We start from the raw sequence: 17,310 nt of genomic DNA, 5'->3' as shown, positions 1-17,310 counted from the left end.
GAGAGCCCGATGCGGGACTCGATCCCAGGACCCTGAGATCATGACCTGAGCCGAAGGCAGTGGCTTAACCCACTGAGCCACCCAGGCGCCCTGGAGTTCATAAATATCTTGAAGGAGATCGTTTGAGACTATGCAAGAATCTGGCTTCTTCTTTTTTTGTTTGTTTTTTTGTTTTTTAAATTTCTGAGTAATTTTTAAAATTGTGGTCAGTTTTACATTTATATTTTTATTTTTATAAAAAATTCCATTTATATTTTATATTTTTATTTTAAAAAATATTTATATTTTTATATCTACAATGTAAGTAACAGAAAACTTACCACTGACACCATTTTTGAGTGTATAGTTCTGTGGCATTCAGTTCACTCACATGACTGTGCCACCATACCACCACTGAGCTCCAGAACTTAATTTCCCTCAACCAAAACTCCTTACACTAATACCTTCGTCCCCGGTAATCACCATCGCACTTTCTATCTCCATGCATATGACTACTCTAAGGACCTCGTAATAAGAGGAACCATAAAATGTGCTTTTTAAAGTCCCACCTACTAATTTTAGCATCCATTGCTGGATTTTGCCCACAATTGTCACTGTGGCATTCTCATGGTGATTTTCTGTTTCTCTCATTCCTCCCACTCATCTGCTTTCGAAACATTAAAATCTTCTGTTGATGCGGACTGGTTAATCAAGTTTTTTCTAATTCTTGTAGAGGAAGAATGCGCAGAGAGCATCTCAATGAAGGGAGCCTGCTCCTTGCTCGTGCATCAGGATCAACGACAGGGTTTCCAGATCCCAGTGCAAACTGGAAACGTGGAAACCCTTGTTAAAAAATTAAGGATTTCAAAATGGCAACGGCAGAGCAGTAAACCCAGCACAGAGCCCTTCTGACTCTATACCGCACACCCATGATGCCCACCTGTGTGCAACCTTCCCTAGCTTCTCAGGACCTTCCCTGCACCGGCTCAGCTCGGTAGAAACCTAAAGGACAAGCAACTGTGCCCCAGGGCTAGGCATGTCAGAGATCTCAAGGCAATCAGGAGGGTAAGATCACTCTCATTCTTTTTGAGTCCCCTCCTCCCCCAACCCCATTCCATTCAGTTGGGAAAGAGACTAACTGCTTCTCTTCAACTAGCTCAGTACTAGGCTAGCAACGCCTCCAACTAGGCTTCAAGTCTAAGGAATCCCAGAGCAGAACTCCCACGGGCCCCCAGTCTCTTACCACAATGGAAGTCAGGTCCTCACTCTCAAAGCGGCTGATGGCCTGGTCCAAGGATTTATACATGGCAGCAGAGATGCGCTGGGTAATGAGTCTGTTCAAGTCAATTGATCTACCCAAAAGCTGCATGAAAGTGACAGAAAGACAAGTTACTTAAGGTTCTCATAGGCACATGATAACTAAATGCAATGCAACATAAGAAATTGGATTAAAAGCATAAAGAACATTACTGGGACAAATGGGGACTCTATGCAGAAAACAGTATTGTTAAATCTCCTGAGTATGATCATTCTATCTTGATTATGAGATAATGCCCTCATCCTTAGGAGATATATGCTGAGGTATTCATGGGTAAAGTGTCATGACATCTGCAACTTACTCTCAAATGGCTAAGAAAAAGAGTTCATATATTTAAAACATAAATATAATTTAACTATATTTAATTTATATAATTTTATATATTTAAAATAAATATATATTTATTTTATATATATTATAATATATATATTATATATAATATGTATTATTATATATAATTTATATAATTTAAATATATTTAAAATAAATATATATTTAAATATAATATAATATAAAAATAAATATAATTACATATATATGTATTCTTTTAAATTATTTATATATATACTATATCTTTATATGCTATATTTATTTACTACTTATGTATTTATTTACTATTTATATGCTATTTCATTATATATGTTATATTTATAATATATATTATATACTACTTTTATATTTATGTACTATTTACCTATATTTTAGACACATACACATGCATATTCATATACTGCTCTTGGCTAGGTGTCCAAGGATTATTCCTAACTATTTTATTGTTTGTACTGTATTCGTGAGAAAGAAAAAAATATGTATATAAGAGAAAGTAAACCAATTGGGTAAAATATTAATGATCACAAATCTGCCTGTAGAGTATATATATATATGTTCATTGTGTTTTTCCTTCAACTCCTGTAAGTTTGAAATATAAGAAGCTGAGGAAAAATAGGGTGCCTCCAGACTGTTGGAAAAGGCTCAGGACAAGCTCCAGCACCCCATGCAATGTTGACATCCTAAATTTAGCCGTGAGGTCCTTCCCACAATGGTCCTGTGTCCCACTTCAATCACCGGAGAGTAGCAGCTCCCTCAGTAAGGGCCTACTGCTGGCCTTTATGGGGATGAGTATACAAGCATGAGAATGCAGGGCTGGATGGAAAACGGAACTTCTGCTAATTCCCACCAGGGCACACACATGTGGGCATCATCCCAGATGCTGTGCAAATAGCAGTAAACATCTACTCGGTACCCGCTGTGTGCACTGCACTTTACTAGGTGCCCAAGGTTTATTCTGAACTGTTTTACTTTTTTTTTTTCTTTCTATTTCCCTTTTGGGAGATTTTCTACCAACTGACTAAGACCACCAGCAGGCACCTTGTGCACACCTGAAGCCCTCAGTATTTAATGTTCTGTGGCTAATTCTGGCTGCAACAGTAACTGATGGCTGTAATTTCCTGAGAGGCCAGAGGGTAAGCACTGAGCTCCTGCTGCTGACAGAGGTGAAGATATGCTTTTCCCTCTCATTATTCTCCACTTCCCTTTGATTTCTCACGGCAATGAAAATGCCCAGGGTTTCCAGGGTAACCCCTTCCTCTGCACCTGGGGCACTTCTAGGCTGTGGACCTTCACCTGGGTCTGCCCCACAAACACCGAGGCCCACATCCTGAGCGCGGTGGTCACGGCTTCAAGGCCGTACTAGCTCCTCGTGGCTGATAGCAGGAACATCTCGTATTTTGCCTGCCTGCCTCACGTGAACATTTTTTTTTCCTTAGTTACGATTTAATTTTTTTCTTTTTTTTTCTCTTTTATTTTGTATAAACATACAATGTATTTTTATCCCCAGGGGTACAGGTCTGTGAATCGTCAGGTTTACACACGTCACAGCACTCACCATAGCACATACCCTCCCCAATGTCCATAACCCCAGCACCCTCTCCCAACCCCCCTCCCCCCAGCAACCCTCAGTTTGTTTTGTGAGATTAAGAGTCACTTATGGTTTGTCTCCCTCCCAATCCCATCTTGTTTCATTTATTCTTCTCCTACCCCCTTAATCCCCCCATGTTGCATCTCCAATTCCTCATATCAGGGAAATCATATGATAGCTGTCTTTCTCCGATTGACTTATTTCGCTAAGCATGATACCCTCTAGTTCTATCCATCACGTGAACATTTTTAAGCAGGAATATGTGTCTGAGCTCCTGCCAGCATTTATTGCCTCTACATCTGGAGTCAAATGTGAACAGAAAGCAACTCCACAAAAATAAACTGATTTCTAGTGTGGGCTTGGCGGACACGCTTCATTTCAAAGCCCGAAGCAGCCTGCCTTCGCTTGGACCAGCGTGCGGGCCCTGCTCAGGAAGAGATTTACCCGTTTCTGAGCGGCAGCCCCCATGGAAGGAAGTGAGCCACGGCTTATGACAAGACAAAGGCTTTGGTGGCCACGACTCCCCGGAGGTGAGCTGCAGATGGACTGAGAAGCCTAGAACTTGAACCACAGGATGTCAACGCCTCTTTATCGCTTGTAAGACTGAGGCTGTGCCACACCTATGCTCAGAAGTCCACACGGGTGGCATGCGGGGTGGAGAGTATGCAGTCCTGATCTCCAATCTCCCTGCTCACTTCACGGCTACTCTCTAGCCTGTCCCATTTGCCCTCTGGCTTCCTTCACCGTACCTGTACATGTCTCTGTTTCAGCAGTGTTTCGTAGCGGTTGGACGGTGGGTACGGAATGATGACTCCATAATTCTTACATTCGGCCCTAAAACGTTTATCCAACAGGACACTGCAAGGGAGAAAAGTTACGTAAGGCCAGTAAACATGACCATGGATGGTTTTCAGGCACCCAGCCACATCTGTTTCCGACCAGAGGGTCTACTCTAGGAAGCGCTAGCTTATGTATTTCAATTACAACTGTTTTTTGCTTTAGAGCAAAATGCAGATTTCTTTTTAGCCACAAAGCTCAACATGAAGCATTATTTCTAAGTTGAAGACAAGCAACACAGAAGTGGAACCACTTCCCTCTTTTATTCATTTACCAAAAAAGCAATCGAGTGCATGCTTGTTATATCCCAGGGAATACTCTGGTACTGGGGACACAAAGTTCCTGTCCTCATGGAGCTTATGTCTAGTGAAGAGAAACTGGTAACTGGATAAACAGAGGAATAAAATAATTTCAGGGAAGAGGAAATAACTGCACGGCACTTATGACTTATCAGGCGCACACCTGCGTGTACACAGTCATTTTTAATCTCATGACAATCTTCTGTAGATGTACAATTATCACTTTTCAAACCGAGGTACAGACTGTAGAGTAATAGTGCTCTGAAACTAATAAAATAGGATCATTCTGTGTTTGGAAGTCAGGGAAAGCCTCTCTGAAGCAGTCTGGCTGGCTGGACTCCCGAATGCTAAAAATATTAAGATCTGGGGGGAAGAGTGTTTCTGGCAGAGAAAAGCTGGTCAGCATGCATAAAGGACCAGGCATGCTGGAGACCATGATGCAAAAATGAATTGATAAAATTAACCTGGGGGGGGCGGTGTCTAGGTGGCTCGGATAGTTAAGTGTCTGCCTTCAGCTGAGGTCATGATCCTGGGGTCCTGGGATCAAACCCTTTATTGGGCTCCGTGCTCAGTGGGGAGTCTGCTCCTCCTCTCCCTCTGCCCCTTCCCTGGCTTGTGCTTTTTCACTCCCTCACTCACCTGCCAGCCATGGCTTTGTAGTAGGCAAAGATCTGGTCCGCCAGCTTGTAGACAAACTGATCAAAGCACAGGTTCACCTGGGGACAGGGAAGCAGGAACGTCAGCTGCGCGTGTCTAGCTTACATTATACGCGAGACGCAAGGGGATAGCTGGGTGGTATTGTGTGCTGTGGGGCAAGACACTTTGAATAGCAAAAAAAAAAAAAAAAGATCCTGGAGTTAAGTAAGTTAAGAGGTTTGGTCCCTCACTTTCAAGGCCCTTAGGCAAAAAGAAGGCAAAGTTCAAAGAGCTGTTGGGGAACAGCCCTCCCCGGGGAAGGCAAGATAGCTCTTCATACCCTGTAATGGCTCACATCATTCCACCCATCCTCTCTCCTGCTGGACTTCCTCACCTTTCCCCTTCACTCTATTTGCCCTTGCTTGACCAAGGAAGAATCGGATGGTCCTTGGAAACTGAAAAATCTCTTTTTTCCAAACTTAAAGTTTCATTAAAAACCTTTGGTTCTTAATGAATATGGAATGCTTGTGCCATTTCAGCAACTCGTCACATCGGTGGCAGACCGTGAGGCTTGGGTGAGATGTTCATGTCGGACACAGGATGAAACCAAACCGTCCACAGAGGGCAAGAAGCAGCCAAGGGTGGGGCTTCGATGAGCCGGGGCTGCGTGGTGGCAGGGTGCCGTGAGACTGCCCAATGGAGCCCATTTAGGTGACTGATCTTCCAAATTCTCAGCTCCGGAAGGTTAATTATTTATCTGAGGGGCTCCCATATCTCTGATTTTATACCCCAGATGTTATTCTGAACATGCAACCCAGAGCTGTGTGCAGCTCTGCCCTCATCTGCAGGGAACCAAGGCCTCTGCTCTGGACTTTGTGTTTCAAGGGTCCCCACTGGGCCATCCTCCAGTTGAAGAACCTGCAGAGTCAAGGTCAGGGTACCCACTCATACTCTAAGCCTTGAGTGTTCTTGCCCCAGAAGCCCAAGCCCCCTCCAAGCCTGTCTGCTATTCTCCCTAGGATCACCCCTGAGGGTGGACCCCACGGCAGGTGTCAGGGGTTAGCTCAGGGGCCACGGTTTGTGGGCAGTGGTGGCAGCCACAGCTTGGCTATCCACACACGTGCACACGAGGCCCTTCGTTGTGCAGAACAGAGTTGGGGGATAGGAAGAGAAAGGGGGCAGGCCACAAGTTGGGGGTCTCGATGTGTACTTTGGCCGCATGCCCTTGAAATATTACCCAGGGCCTGGTTGCGTGCTTTCTTTCCATTTATTTTAAAAAGCTCACTTGGCCACATGACACTCTAGATCTGTTTTGTTTTTCACCTGCTGGAGAACACAAGTATATAAGATCGTGTCAGAACATGAAGTTGTCAGAGCTGAGATGTGACCCGTTCACTGGTCTCCTGGAATCTCTCTTCCCAGTGCTTGGGAGAAGAGATCTGTATTGGGGCCCACGAAGATCTTCAACTCCCATAGAAATCGGAGGCTAGAGAAAGCAAGCAGCATCTCTACTAGATCTCCTTTGAGATACATAAGCTGTCAGACTAAGTTGGTGGCGAAACGTTCATGTCTTTCCTTTATAAATAAGAATGTGGGGTGCCTGGGTGGCTCAGTGGGTTAAGCCTCTGCCTTCAGCTCAGGTCATGAACTCAGGGTCCTGGGATCAAGTCCCGCATCAGGCTCTCTGCTCAGTGGGGAGCCTGCTTCCCCCCTCTCTCTGCCTGTTTCTCTGCCTACTTGTGATCTCTGTCAAATAAATAAATAAATATTTTTAATTAAAAAAGAAAGAAAGAAAGAATGTCATAAATTTCTATGACATTTTCACCTAATGGGCCTCAGTCTGTGTTTATATAGTCCCATGCAGTTAAGCGGAACCGAGACTACCATCCCAGTTCCCAGAAGGCAAAACTGAGAAAGTTTGGTAGCCATCACTACCATTGGCCTTGTGCTTCTGGTCCTTGCACGTGGCAGGGTTGTACTTCCTTGTTCCTCTCTGAAAAGGAGGTGTGGTCATGAGACTTGCTTTGACCAACGACATGTGTCATTTCCAGGTGGAAGCTTTAAGTACCAGGAACACCTCCCCCTGCCATGGCAATTAGTGAAAGTTCCATGTGTGTCCCGACTTGAAGACTATGTGGACCAGAGTCCCCAACCAACCCACAATGGAGAAATAAGCCTTTGATTTCAAGGTACTAAGAACTTGTGATTATTTGTTACTACAGCATAACCTAGCTTATCCTGTTCGTCAGAGAAATAAAGCTACTGAGTGACTCTCTAATAAACAACTTATAGTTGGAAGGATTGTTTCTTCAGTCCTAGTAGTTCTAGCAAGTGACACCCTAAGCTGTGTGACCTTGGCATAACAATAACTGACCACTTCAAGTCTAAGACTTATTACCTGTAAAACAGATAATAGCATACACCTCCTTAAATTGCTGTAAAGGTTATTGAAAAAGTCTCTCTCTACCATGGTTAACCCTGCACCTGGCAAGTTGTAAATGTATAAATACTGATACATGATATTGCTGTTGTTATTATTATTAGCCAAATAATTCAACCATAAAAGACCTATTAGAAAATTAATTTTACTCATGCAGTTCCATCATCTGCCATCCCTTAATACATTTGAAAAAAGAAAGACCATCCTCCTGGTCTGGGTCCTTTTTGATGATCATGATTTGCAAAGACCACACTCCATGTAGTGAATGATATTATAATACCTCTGAGTGGGGACAGGTGGGAGCTCATCTGTGGTGAGCACAGCAGGATACACATAGTTGTAGAATCACTGCATTGTACACCTGAGACTAATGTAACATTTGGTGTCAACTGTACTGCAATCTTAAAGAAAAAGTCATAAAAAGAGATTATTCTCCAGAACCAGTCACTGATCCCGCACTGCTGCAGTCTGAATGTGTGTGTTCCCCCAAAATTCGTATGTTGAGATTCTATCCCCCAAAGTGAGGGTATTAGATGGTGGAGCTTTTGGGAAGTGATGAGGTCATGAGGGTAGATCCTTCATGAATGGGATTAGTGCTTTATAAGAGAGAGACCGGGGGCACCTGGGTGGCTCTGTCGGTTAAGTGTCCAAGAGATTGGGTGTGGTGAGAACAAGCCCCACACTGTGCTCTATGCTCGGCATGAGTCTGCTCGAGATATTCTCCCTCGGCCCCTCCCTCCAGTTGTGTGCATGCACTCTTTCTCTCTAAAATAAATAAACACATAAAATCTTTAAAAAAAGAATGAAAAAAAAAAAAAAGAATGAGAGTGAGGGCGCCTGGGTGGCTCAGTGGGTTAAAGCCTCTGCCTTCAGCTCAGGTCATGATCCCAGGGTCCTGGGATTGAGTCCCACATCAGGCTCTCTGATCAGCGGGAAGCCTGCTTCCTCCTCTCTCTCTGCCTGCCTCTCTGCCTACTTGTGATCTCTGTCTGTCAAATAAACAAATAAAAATCTAAAAAAAAAAAAAAAGAATGAGAGTGAGACCGCAGAGAGCTCCCGCACCCCTTCCACTATGCAAGGACTATAAGAAGTCTGTGACCCAGAAAGATGCCCTCACCCAACAGTGCTGGCTCCCTGATCTAGACTTCCAGCCTCCACAACAGTGAGAAACACATTTCTGCTGTTTATAAACCACTCGGTCTGGGGTAATTTGGTACAGCAGCCTTCGAGTGTACTAAGACAGCCCACTTTGTGCTGATAGCTACAGATTTAAAAAGTCCAGACTCTAGGATTAAGATTACAGGAACAAAAGAAGCGTATCACTTGCCTCAGCTTCAATCTCATCGTACAGGAACTGCTTTTTAAACTTGGTCAGAGCATAGTAGGCGCTGTCATTGTACAGGTCCAAGGGGTAGAGGACGTACCTGAAGAGAGAAAAGCAGAGGCTGGCAGCTTACTAATCTCTCCGAAGACAAGCCAACTGATGCAGCTTGGGAAACACAAAGGGTTGGGTGAACACGGGAACAAGCTCAGGGTCGGGAAGAGAGAGCCTCCCAGCATTCGGATGTTTCCAGGCTGCCTCAGGAATGCCTTACTTTACAGTCTGCCTGTAGAAATTGAACATTCATGATGCTAATAAATCCAAGGCCTGAAAAAATGAGTCTGGGACCAAAAGAAATGAGGTGGCAGTTAAGGACATTAGCTTCCTGGTCCCCAGAGATGACTATCTTCCAAGCACAGCTGCTTTGAGATGGACAGAACCCAGGAAGGGCAGCTGGGCCGGTACAATCCTGAGCCTATCTGCAAGGCTGAGTCAAATCTGGTGTGACCTGATCCTTGGGACGAGCGTTCTCCCTAGAAGGGCACACTGCCTGATCTGGAAAGTTCTGGAAAGAACAGAGCTCTGTAGCAAACTACTCTCCATCTGCACCCTGGGAACCTCCTTGCGGACCCAAGCCTGCCTCTTACTCCATCATGGAAGGTTCTTTGGTTTCCAGGATATGGTCTGTTAGAATCCAGGGCATGGACATCTCAATTGGGAACTGGATTCGCCGGCCCATGGTTAACTCCAGGAAGAATTCTCGGAACCACAGTTGAGAGAGGTCACAACACTGCTGCAGGGCTTCTGAAAGCATAAAGGAGAGAGTCGTGGCTTATACACGAGAAGCACCAAAAGATCTTTGCTCTTATTGTTATTAACTTGTTCTTACTGCTTTTTTGTTCTTACCCCTACACTACTACACACCAAGTGCTCATAAGTACGACTTGATCAGTAGGTCCCACTCGCTTGTACCTGGAGGTCAGTCTAATATCTATTTAGAAAACAGCATTTGTTAAGCTCATGGTAGCAGCCCCAGGCAGGAGGAGAGCAGTGATGTTTTAGAAATGTAGAGGCGCCCGTAATCTCCATGATCCCCCTACAAGGCCATCCTAAAAACTCACAGTCAGGCCTCCTTGTACGTGGTAATTCTGGCTTCTATCCGCTTAGGAGCCTTGGAGTGCCCTGGTCTGCATTCTGATGGAGAAGTTCTCAGTAACAACAGATGCATTATCCCTCCCACGTCCCTGGATGCCGCTCTCCCTCTCCCTTGCCCTATCCCACCTGCACAGTCGTCCTGCTAACAGGGACACAGGAAACGGGGACACAGGGCTGGGTGTAGCCCGGAAGCCTCCTTCACTACAAGCAGCAGGACTCATCAGCTCAAAGCTACTGCTTGGAAACAAAAGACTGACCGAATGCCTGGTCATTGTGGGTGTGCTGCTGATTTTAATAAAGTCCTTAGTAGAGGGGACTACGACCGGACAAATTTAACAGAGTGAGAATAGCTGGACTGAGTCTGGCCTTTCCAAGCCTGCCAGAAAGGGTGCATTTTTTTTTAATCTCGGTAGCAAAATGTGCCTCTTTTGATCAATGACCATGTTTTTTGGGTTTGTTGTTGTTGTTTGTTTGTCTTCTTTTGCAACTTTTGGTCCAAAGCCTTAGTGGGTCTGGGACCGGGGACCCTCGCCCTCTCCCCGCTGCCCGGACGCGGCAGCTCACCACTAATATTGAGCAGGTGCGTGAAGAAGAAGGACTGCTTGTGGAAGTCCTCTATGGCGAGGACGATGGGTCCGTCAAGGCTGCTTCTCAGCGTCTTCTTGGAGCCACTTTTGTCTGCGATGAGCGATTCGAGCATGGTCCGCACCATGTACAGCTTGAAAAAGAAAGTAAGACAAGAAGGTCAGGGGCTGGCCCTCCACCCTGGGGTCAAGGTCTCTGAGCTGTATTTATGTTTTTCTTTTTTTCTGCAGATGTCTGCTCTTAAAAAGCACTGTCTTAAGGAAGCACCAGTTTAGGGTTGGAGAAGTGAATCTGGAACACGTGAACCCTCAGGAGGGAGACTGGCCAGCCCAGGAAGAAAAGTCTGCCCAGGGCCTGATACGAAGTCATTCAAGGCCCAGGTTTTTGCCCATTCTGCTTGGCCAAGGGTGTGGGCATCAGAGGAGAACCCCAGTTCACATCACTCTGGAGTCAGTCTCTGCTTTACTGGTTGGCTGGGTGGCACCACGGGTAGAGCCCTGGACTTGGGTCTAGGGCCAGGCACTGCTACTGTCTTGCTGTGTGATCTTGGGCAACAAAGTCCCAATTTGGGCTCAGTTTTCTTATCTGCTAACATGAGGGGTTGCACCAGATGCTTTCTCAAACCAGTCCCTTCCAGCTCTAATATTTTGAGGAACTGCGAAATGCCATTTGATCAGAGCAAGCCCCCCACCCCACCACCTCAAGCTCCTGATCCTTAGCACTTTGAATCCATTGCTGAGGATGGCGCCCTCTGGTGGCGCCATCTGCATCGCACAGCCAACCAAAATCCTGGGTGGAAAGCGGGTAAAGATAGGTACTTACACAGGAGGTCTACTAGACAACCAACTCCCACTTACAGAGGGCCTTAAGTGCAAAGGGTGCAAGTGCTAATCTAGATCTTTCCACATCATATGCCTTTGAATCTTAGGGCTGGAAGGGGCCTTGAGGAGCCAGGCTAGTCCATTCCTGCTGCCTCCTGGAGAAGTGTACCCCAACCAACCCAGCCAGGCGGTGTTATACCAGGGATCGGCAGCCTCTTCGGCCCTGTGTGCCACCAGTGGGGTGAAACAAAGCCCGCGGGGACCACTGGCAGGCCTAAGACATAGATAGGAGAAAGGAGGAGGGGATGGGAGGGCAGGAGAGACAGGGAAGAGGGAGAGAGAGAAGAGAGAGAGAGAGAGAGAAAAGCAAGAGGTATTGTATACGGTGGGAAAGCCGCCGCGAGTGCTAGGGGCCACTTGCCGACCACCTCTCAGAAGCTCCAACCTCCCTCTGCCACCACATCTGCCCTGGCTGCCTCCGGATCTCCTCCAGGACCGTCCCCACCACGCGCCTGGCCCCAGGGCCGGGCAGTGCAGCCACATAGGGGAGGGGCGCAGTGCCCCTACCGCAGCACTTCCCGTGATGGTCCACGAGCTAGCACGGTGGCTGGTCCACCCTCGCCAGCCCCACGGAGGGGTGGGCCTGATCATCCCTCAGCACTGAGAAGCACCGTTCTTATGATGGCCTTGGGAGTTATCCAGAAGAGGATTCCTCAAGTACAATCCATGTGGGACTGATGGATTTGTATCGAATTCTGTTTAAAAATCCATCCTCTCCCCACCTCCTTCTACTGAACAAGGCGTCAGCCAACATCCCAGCTGGGCTAGGTGCCCCTGTCTACTCCGCTCGGAAGGCCCTCACAGAGCCCCGGGGTGGGAGTCAGGAGACCTGGGTTCTTGTCCCACCTCCACCTGTGACTCGCCTTGTGACTTAGACAAGTCACTTCCCCTCTCTGGACCTCAGTTTCCCCATCTGTAAAACAGGGAGGATACTGGGACTCGCTTGTCTCTAAGGGCTCTTCCAACTCTGACTGTTGGGGTCTACCCAATGCACCCGTGCCACCTCAAAGGATTCAGCGGCGGTGGGGGGTTAACTCCTGGTTACACTCCCCTCTCAGACCACCTGTATAGACACTCCTTCCACTCCTCTGCTTCTCTCCCTCTCTCTCTGCCTGTTTGACCCTTCGCCTCACCCTCCTTTCCTGTTTCCCTTCTGCCTTGTCCGTGTCTTCCTCACTCAAGTCTTGGGACTTACAGACACACCCAAAAGCCCTGCTTAGCCCCTCCAGGATATTCTAGGCTGGAAAGGCCTCTGGTCCTGGACATTACACAGAAGTGTTTATAGAAGCTTCCTTGGGATTTCCAAGACCAACAAGATTAGTGCACACTGGCCCACAGGCTCTGAAGCCAAGGGAAGTTACGGTGCTGAGAAGCCGTCCTGCCCCATCCCTCCTCCCCAGACACAGACACATACACACACACACACACTCACATAGAAGGGGGGTGGTGGGCTCAGACAGCTCATCTCAGATGGTTCAGATTCATGGCTGCAGAGCTGAGACCGGCTGAAAGGTCACGTCAAGGGGGAGCTCCTGTAAGACCCCTGAACATTTGATGGACCCTTATGCTTTTTTTCTAATACCTCAAAAAGCCTACCAGGAATTGCTTATCCTTAAGGAAGTGACAAGGATTCAACCAAGATGCCCAGATTCTTTTTGACTTTGTGTGTGTGTGTAATTTAATGACTACTCTGGGTAAATCACAGGCGACCTCTTGTTCAGAAGCTTCGCTTAGCCACTCTGAATATCTCCGATTACTAGGCTTTCTCTAAGGGGTCAGGCTTCTGATACTTGTGCATTTGAGGGGATAATAGTAATAATGTTTGGTCGGGAACATGATCTCCTTCAAATTTTTCACCAAATGGAGATGATAATCAGAGTACAGAGAGATCACGGCGCTTGCCCAAGATCACACAGCACGTCAGAGGCTGAGCTCCTCAGTTCCCAAGCTAGGATGTCAATGCAGGGTGAGGGGGCCCGGGTTCAGTGAAGAGGGACAGCATAGATGCATACAGAGTCTACTGGAAACTCCTCCTACGCTTTGAAGCCTATACTTCACAGGGCTAGGAGAGAGCCAGTCCTGATATGACCCCCATTTGCCAGATTAGACAACTGAGGCACAAAGAGACTGTCCAGCGTGCCTGAGGTCACATGGGCTTCTAGGACTAGAATCCAGGTCTCCTGAATCTTAAGCTGGTAGTCCTCCCTCCTGTATTAAAACAAGATGGCAGAGTAAGACTAGCACTGCTGGGGACCCTGCCCTCCTGCCTGAAGCCCCCTGCCCCTGAGCTACCATGGCCTTGCTGGCCTCAGAGCCACTTACCTGTGTGCTGGAGGGCCCCACAGCACGCCGGGGCACCTTGATGTCAAATCCCCCCTTGGGATCCTTCTCCCCTCTCAAGCACGGGTCATTGGGGGGCTCTCGGCCCCCCTCCCAGTCACAGATGGTTTTTCGAATTGCCTGTAGGACACTGGGAAGGAAGAACCGATACTCAGACCTGGCTTTAGCATTGGAAGGAGGCCCTGCAAGCCTGTTTCTAGAGTCTGTGATGGTCCAGGATACCCTGTCTTAGAAATCCTGGGCACTGTGGAAGTACACTCATTCCTGCCCCCCCCCCCCCCCCCGCAAAAGGTTCTGGTTTCCCAGGCTTGAGCCACGGTCCACAAGTCTGCTCTTCAATAAGCACCACAGGGGACTCTGATGCCCACTGGCTATTTTTCCTTCTCATTACAGGGGAGTTTCATTAGTCCAATTACATCTCCGTATGTTTGAAGTTTTAATAATAGCTTACATTTGTTGCATACTTACTCCGTGCTGCCGTGTGCTTAGGTCAACACACTGATTACCTCAGTTTATCATCCCAATAGCCAATGAAGTAAGTACCATTATATTCCACATTCCACAAATGAGGAAAACTGAGGTTCAGAGGAAGTATGTTACTTGACTAAGTGCACACAGTTAGTGATGGGTATAGACTTCAACCCCAGAGCCTGAGGCTTGATTCATTTCAAATGTCTGATCTCCTAAGGAGGCCTTCTAGAACTTCCTGGAACTTGCTAGAAAGGTCTGTGTATGTGCAGAGGTGGTGCTCAAGCTAACTGAGCCAGGAACTTCCCCTGTGGTCTGGACCCACCTCTGATTTTTGATGTGACCCCTGGAAAGGGCCATCTGAAGACCCACCTGATAAGAACGTTCTTCTTCTTCCGCACCGCCTGTCTCAGGGGCTCACGCAGAGTCACCTGGGCGAAGTCCTGCAGGGCTGCGTAGATGGTGTTCCTGATGGCCTGGTTGAAGACGCTCTCCATCCTGCCCATGAGGACCTGGAGGCCTTTGATCATGGCGATCACCTGGTCAGGCACAGATCAAGGTCAGGCTCACTGGGCCTCAGCTTACCTATCCATCCAGCACCCTCCACCAGAGTGCAGGAAGGGTGCTGCGTGAGATGTCCAGAAGCGAGAGGCCGGCGCCATTCAAAGTGCCAGTTCACAGCAAGGTGAGAGACGTGTGCCAGAATGGAGAGGAGTGCTCTGCTTCCTGCATCAGACAAGTCTTGCTGCAAGCAGAGATGTCAGCTAAATGGAACCGTGACCTTCACGATGCGGCTGACGTCCACTCTGACAACAGCTCCCCATCTTAGTGCTGACGGCTGACCAATAGCAGCCAGTTCATGGTTCTCTGATTTCCAGAGACCTCTCTACCTACCATGCACCCACTGACTGTGTCAAATAGACCTTTGTTTGACCATAATATTTTTTATAGAATTTTTACAATCTTTGCCTTTGAAATAACTTGGCCATTTGCTGCTTGAGTCCAGAGAGCTTCCTCCTGTGACATAAAATCTCTACAGAAGTCTCGGGTGAGGGGAAGCCTCTGCCCTTCTGTTTGCCGCTTCCCTAGTCCCTTCACCTGCTCCCCCGGCTGCAGACACGGGGAGACACGTATTTGGGATGAGTATATCCTGGCCCGCCTTGGCGTGTGCATGTACCTTCTCTCCCGAGTTCCTCTCTTCTCTGAGCAATTACTCCTCCCTCCCTGTCCCAAGGAAGAGAGGCATGTGTTTCTGCCATTGCTTTGTCGGTTTCCCAGTAGGTAAGTTTAATGGGGTAGAGGAGGAATAAGAAGTCTTGATGGCCTTGGGTACAAGCCACATCCCTAGTCTAGCTTCCCCAGCAACAAGCCTGAGCCTTTGGCCCCTATCAGCCACAAGTGGTAATATCTAGGGTGATTCAGAATTCAGAGGGTTATAGCGCAAGCCATGTCAGTCCCCGACATGATGGGTCAGGTCTGATGACATGACAGCAGGTCCTCATGATGATGTCCCAGACTCCCAGGCTCTGCTCTGGGCTCTCAGTGCACAGGGGCAAGGCCCAGAGACGCCCTGGATGCCCTATGCCCACCGCTTGGGCCTGTAGTGAGCCATCAGAATATATATATATATATTTTAAAGATTTTACTTATTTATTTGACAGAGAGAGATCACAATAGGCAGAGAGGCAGGCAGAGAGAGAGAGGGAAGCAGGCTCCCCACCGAGCAGAGAGCCCGATGCGGGGCTCGATCCCAGGACCCTGAGATCATGACCTGAGCCGCAGGCAGAGGCTTAACCCACTGAGCCATCCAGGTGCCCCAAGACATCAGAATATTTTTGTTGAAAAGGAATGAATAAGGCAATGAATGAGTTTACATGCTAAGATGTTTTCTTCCTCTAAACCTTAAAGGAATAATATAGAACATATATCTGAGTCAGAGGAAAGGGTGAGAACAAAGTTCAGGCGGTGAGGATTTTCATTAGAACAACAAATATAGTGGTTTTGCTGGAGAGAAGCTTTAAGTGCAGAGAGATAATGGGACAGAAGCCTTAAGGGAAAATTACATCACAAAAGCATCTGGGTTTCTGGCTAGAGATGTACTAGGAAATAATGAGACAAAGGAAGGAAGAGATAATGGAGATGTTTCAGAATAATTCCAAACACAGAAGAGTGTACAGATCTGTTACACCTAAGGGAAAATCTTTGCAACTCTGGGCGAGGCAGAGATTTCTTAGCTAGAACACAAAAATCACAAACTATAAAATAACTGATAAGTTGGACTTTATCAAAATTAAAAACAGCTGTTCTTCAAAAGTTACCCCCCCCCGCAAGAAAATGAAAAGACAAAGTCACCAATTAGAAAAAATAGTTACAACATATATATGACTAGAGACTTGTATCTGCAACAAAGATTCTCATAATTCAATACAAAGAAGACAGAAACCCGATTTAAAAAATGGGCAAAAGATTTCAGAAGACAGGATTTTGCAGGGAAGATAGAAGAGTGGCCAGTAAGCACATGCAAAGATGCCCAATGTCATCGGTCTTCAGGGAAAGGCAAGTCCAAACCTCAACTCAACAGCCACTCGAATGACTAAAGTTAATAAAATGAACCGTGTCAAGGACTGGGAGGGTGTGGAGCAAAAGCGCTCTCAGATACAGTCGGCAAAAACATGAAACGGCACACGCGTTTTGGAAAACCACTGGGTAGTTCCTTAAAAAGTTAAGCATTCACCAACCCTACGACCATTCTGAGAGAAAGAAAAACCTACATCGACACGAAGACTTCGGCACAAATCCTTAAAGCGACTTCAGTCATACTGGCCCAAAGGTGGAAATGCCCGATGTTTATCAAGAGCTGAACAGGTAAACAAATCACAGTATGTATCCATACAACAGAATACTACTCGACAAGAAAAAGAAACAAACGATCGATACACAGAACAACGAGGATAAAACTCAAAATTATGGTGGTGAGTCAAAGAAGCCAAACACAAAAAAATACCAACCAAACAAAAGGATAAGAAATATGGTAATAAAAGAAAGTGAGCAACACAAAGTCTTTAAGGGGACCATGGCTGCCACCCTGCTCAGAAGCACTCCTGGAGCCACCAGGATCGACACCAAGCAGCAG

At 46.9% G+C, this 17,310-nt stretch overlaps 1 protein-coding gene across 3 annotated transcripts in view; it reads right to left on the bottom strand.

The window, feature by feature from the left end:
* The window catches only part of CYFIP2 (cytoplasmic FMR1 interacting protein 2), a 124,914-nt gene that overhangs the window by 61,031 nt on the left and 46,573 nt on the right, over window positions 1–17,310 (bottom strand). For all 3 annotated transcript variants that reach the window (XM_047729268.1, XM_047729270.1, XM_047729269.1), the window contains exons 14-21: window positions 14,550–14,716; window positions 13,692–13,839; window positions 10,468–10,621; window positions 9,396–9,552; window positions 8,755–8,851; window positions 4,991–5,067; window positions 3,965–4,073; window positions 1,223–1,342 (exon numbers count right to left, since the gene is read on the bottom strand). In XM_047729268.1, the coding sequence (XP_047585224.1) occupies window positions 1,223–1,342; window positions 3,965–4,073; window positions 4,991–5,067; window positions 8,755–8,851; window positions 9,396–9,552; window positions 10,468–10,621; window positions 13,692–13,839; window positions 14,550–14,716 (1,029 nt within the window). The remainder of the gene's footprint in view (window positions 1–1,222; window positions 1,343–3,964; window positions 4,074–4,990; window positions 5,068–8,754; window positions 8,852–9,395; window positions 9,553–10,467; window positions 10,622–13,691; window positions 13,840–14,549; window positions 14,717–17,310) is intronic.

Source organism: Lutra lutra, chromosome 5 (genome assembly GCF_902655055.1).
Source record: "Lutra lutra chromosome 5, mLutLut1.2, whole genome shotgun sequence".
NCBI lineage: Eukaryota > Metazoa > Chordata > Mammalia > Carnivora > Mustelidae > Lutra > Lutra lutra.
Note: the sequence above shows the minus strand (reverse complement) of the source record. Positions and strands in the feature narration are given on the sequence as shown.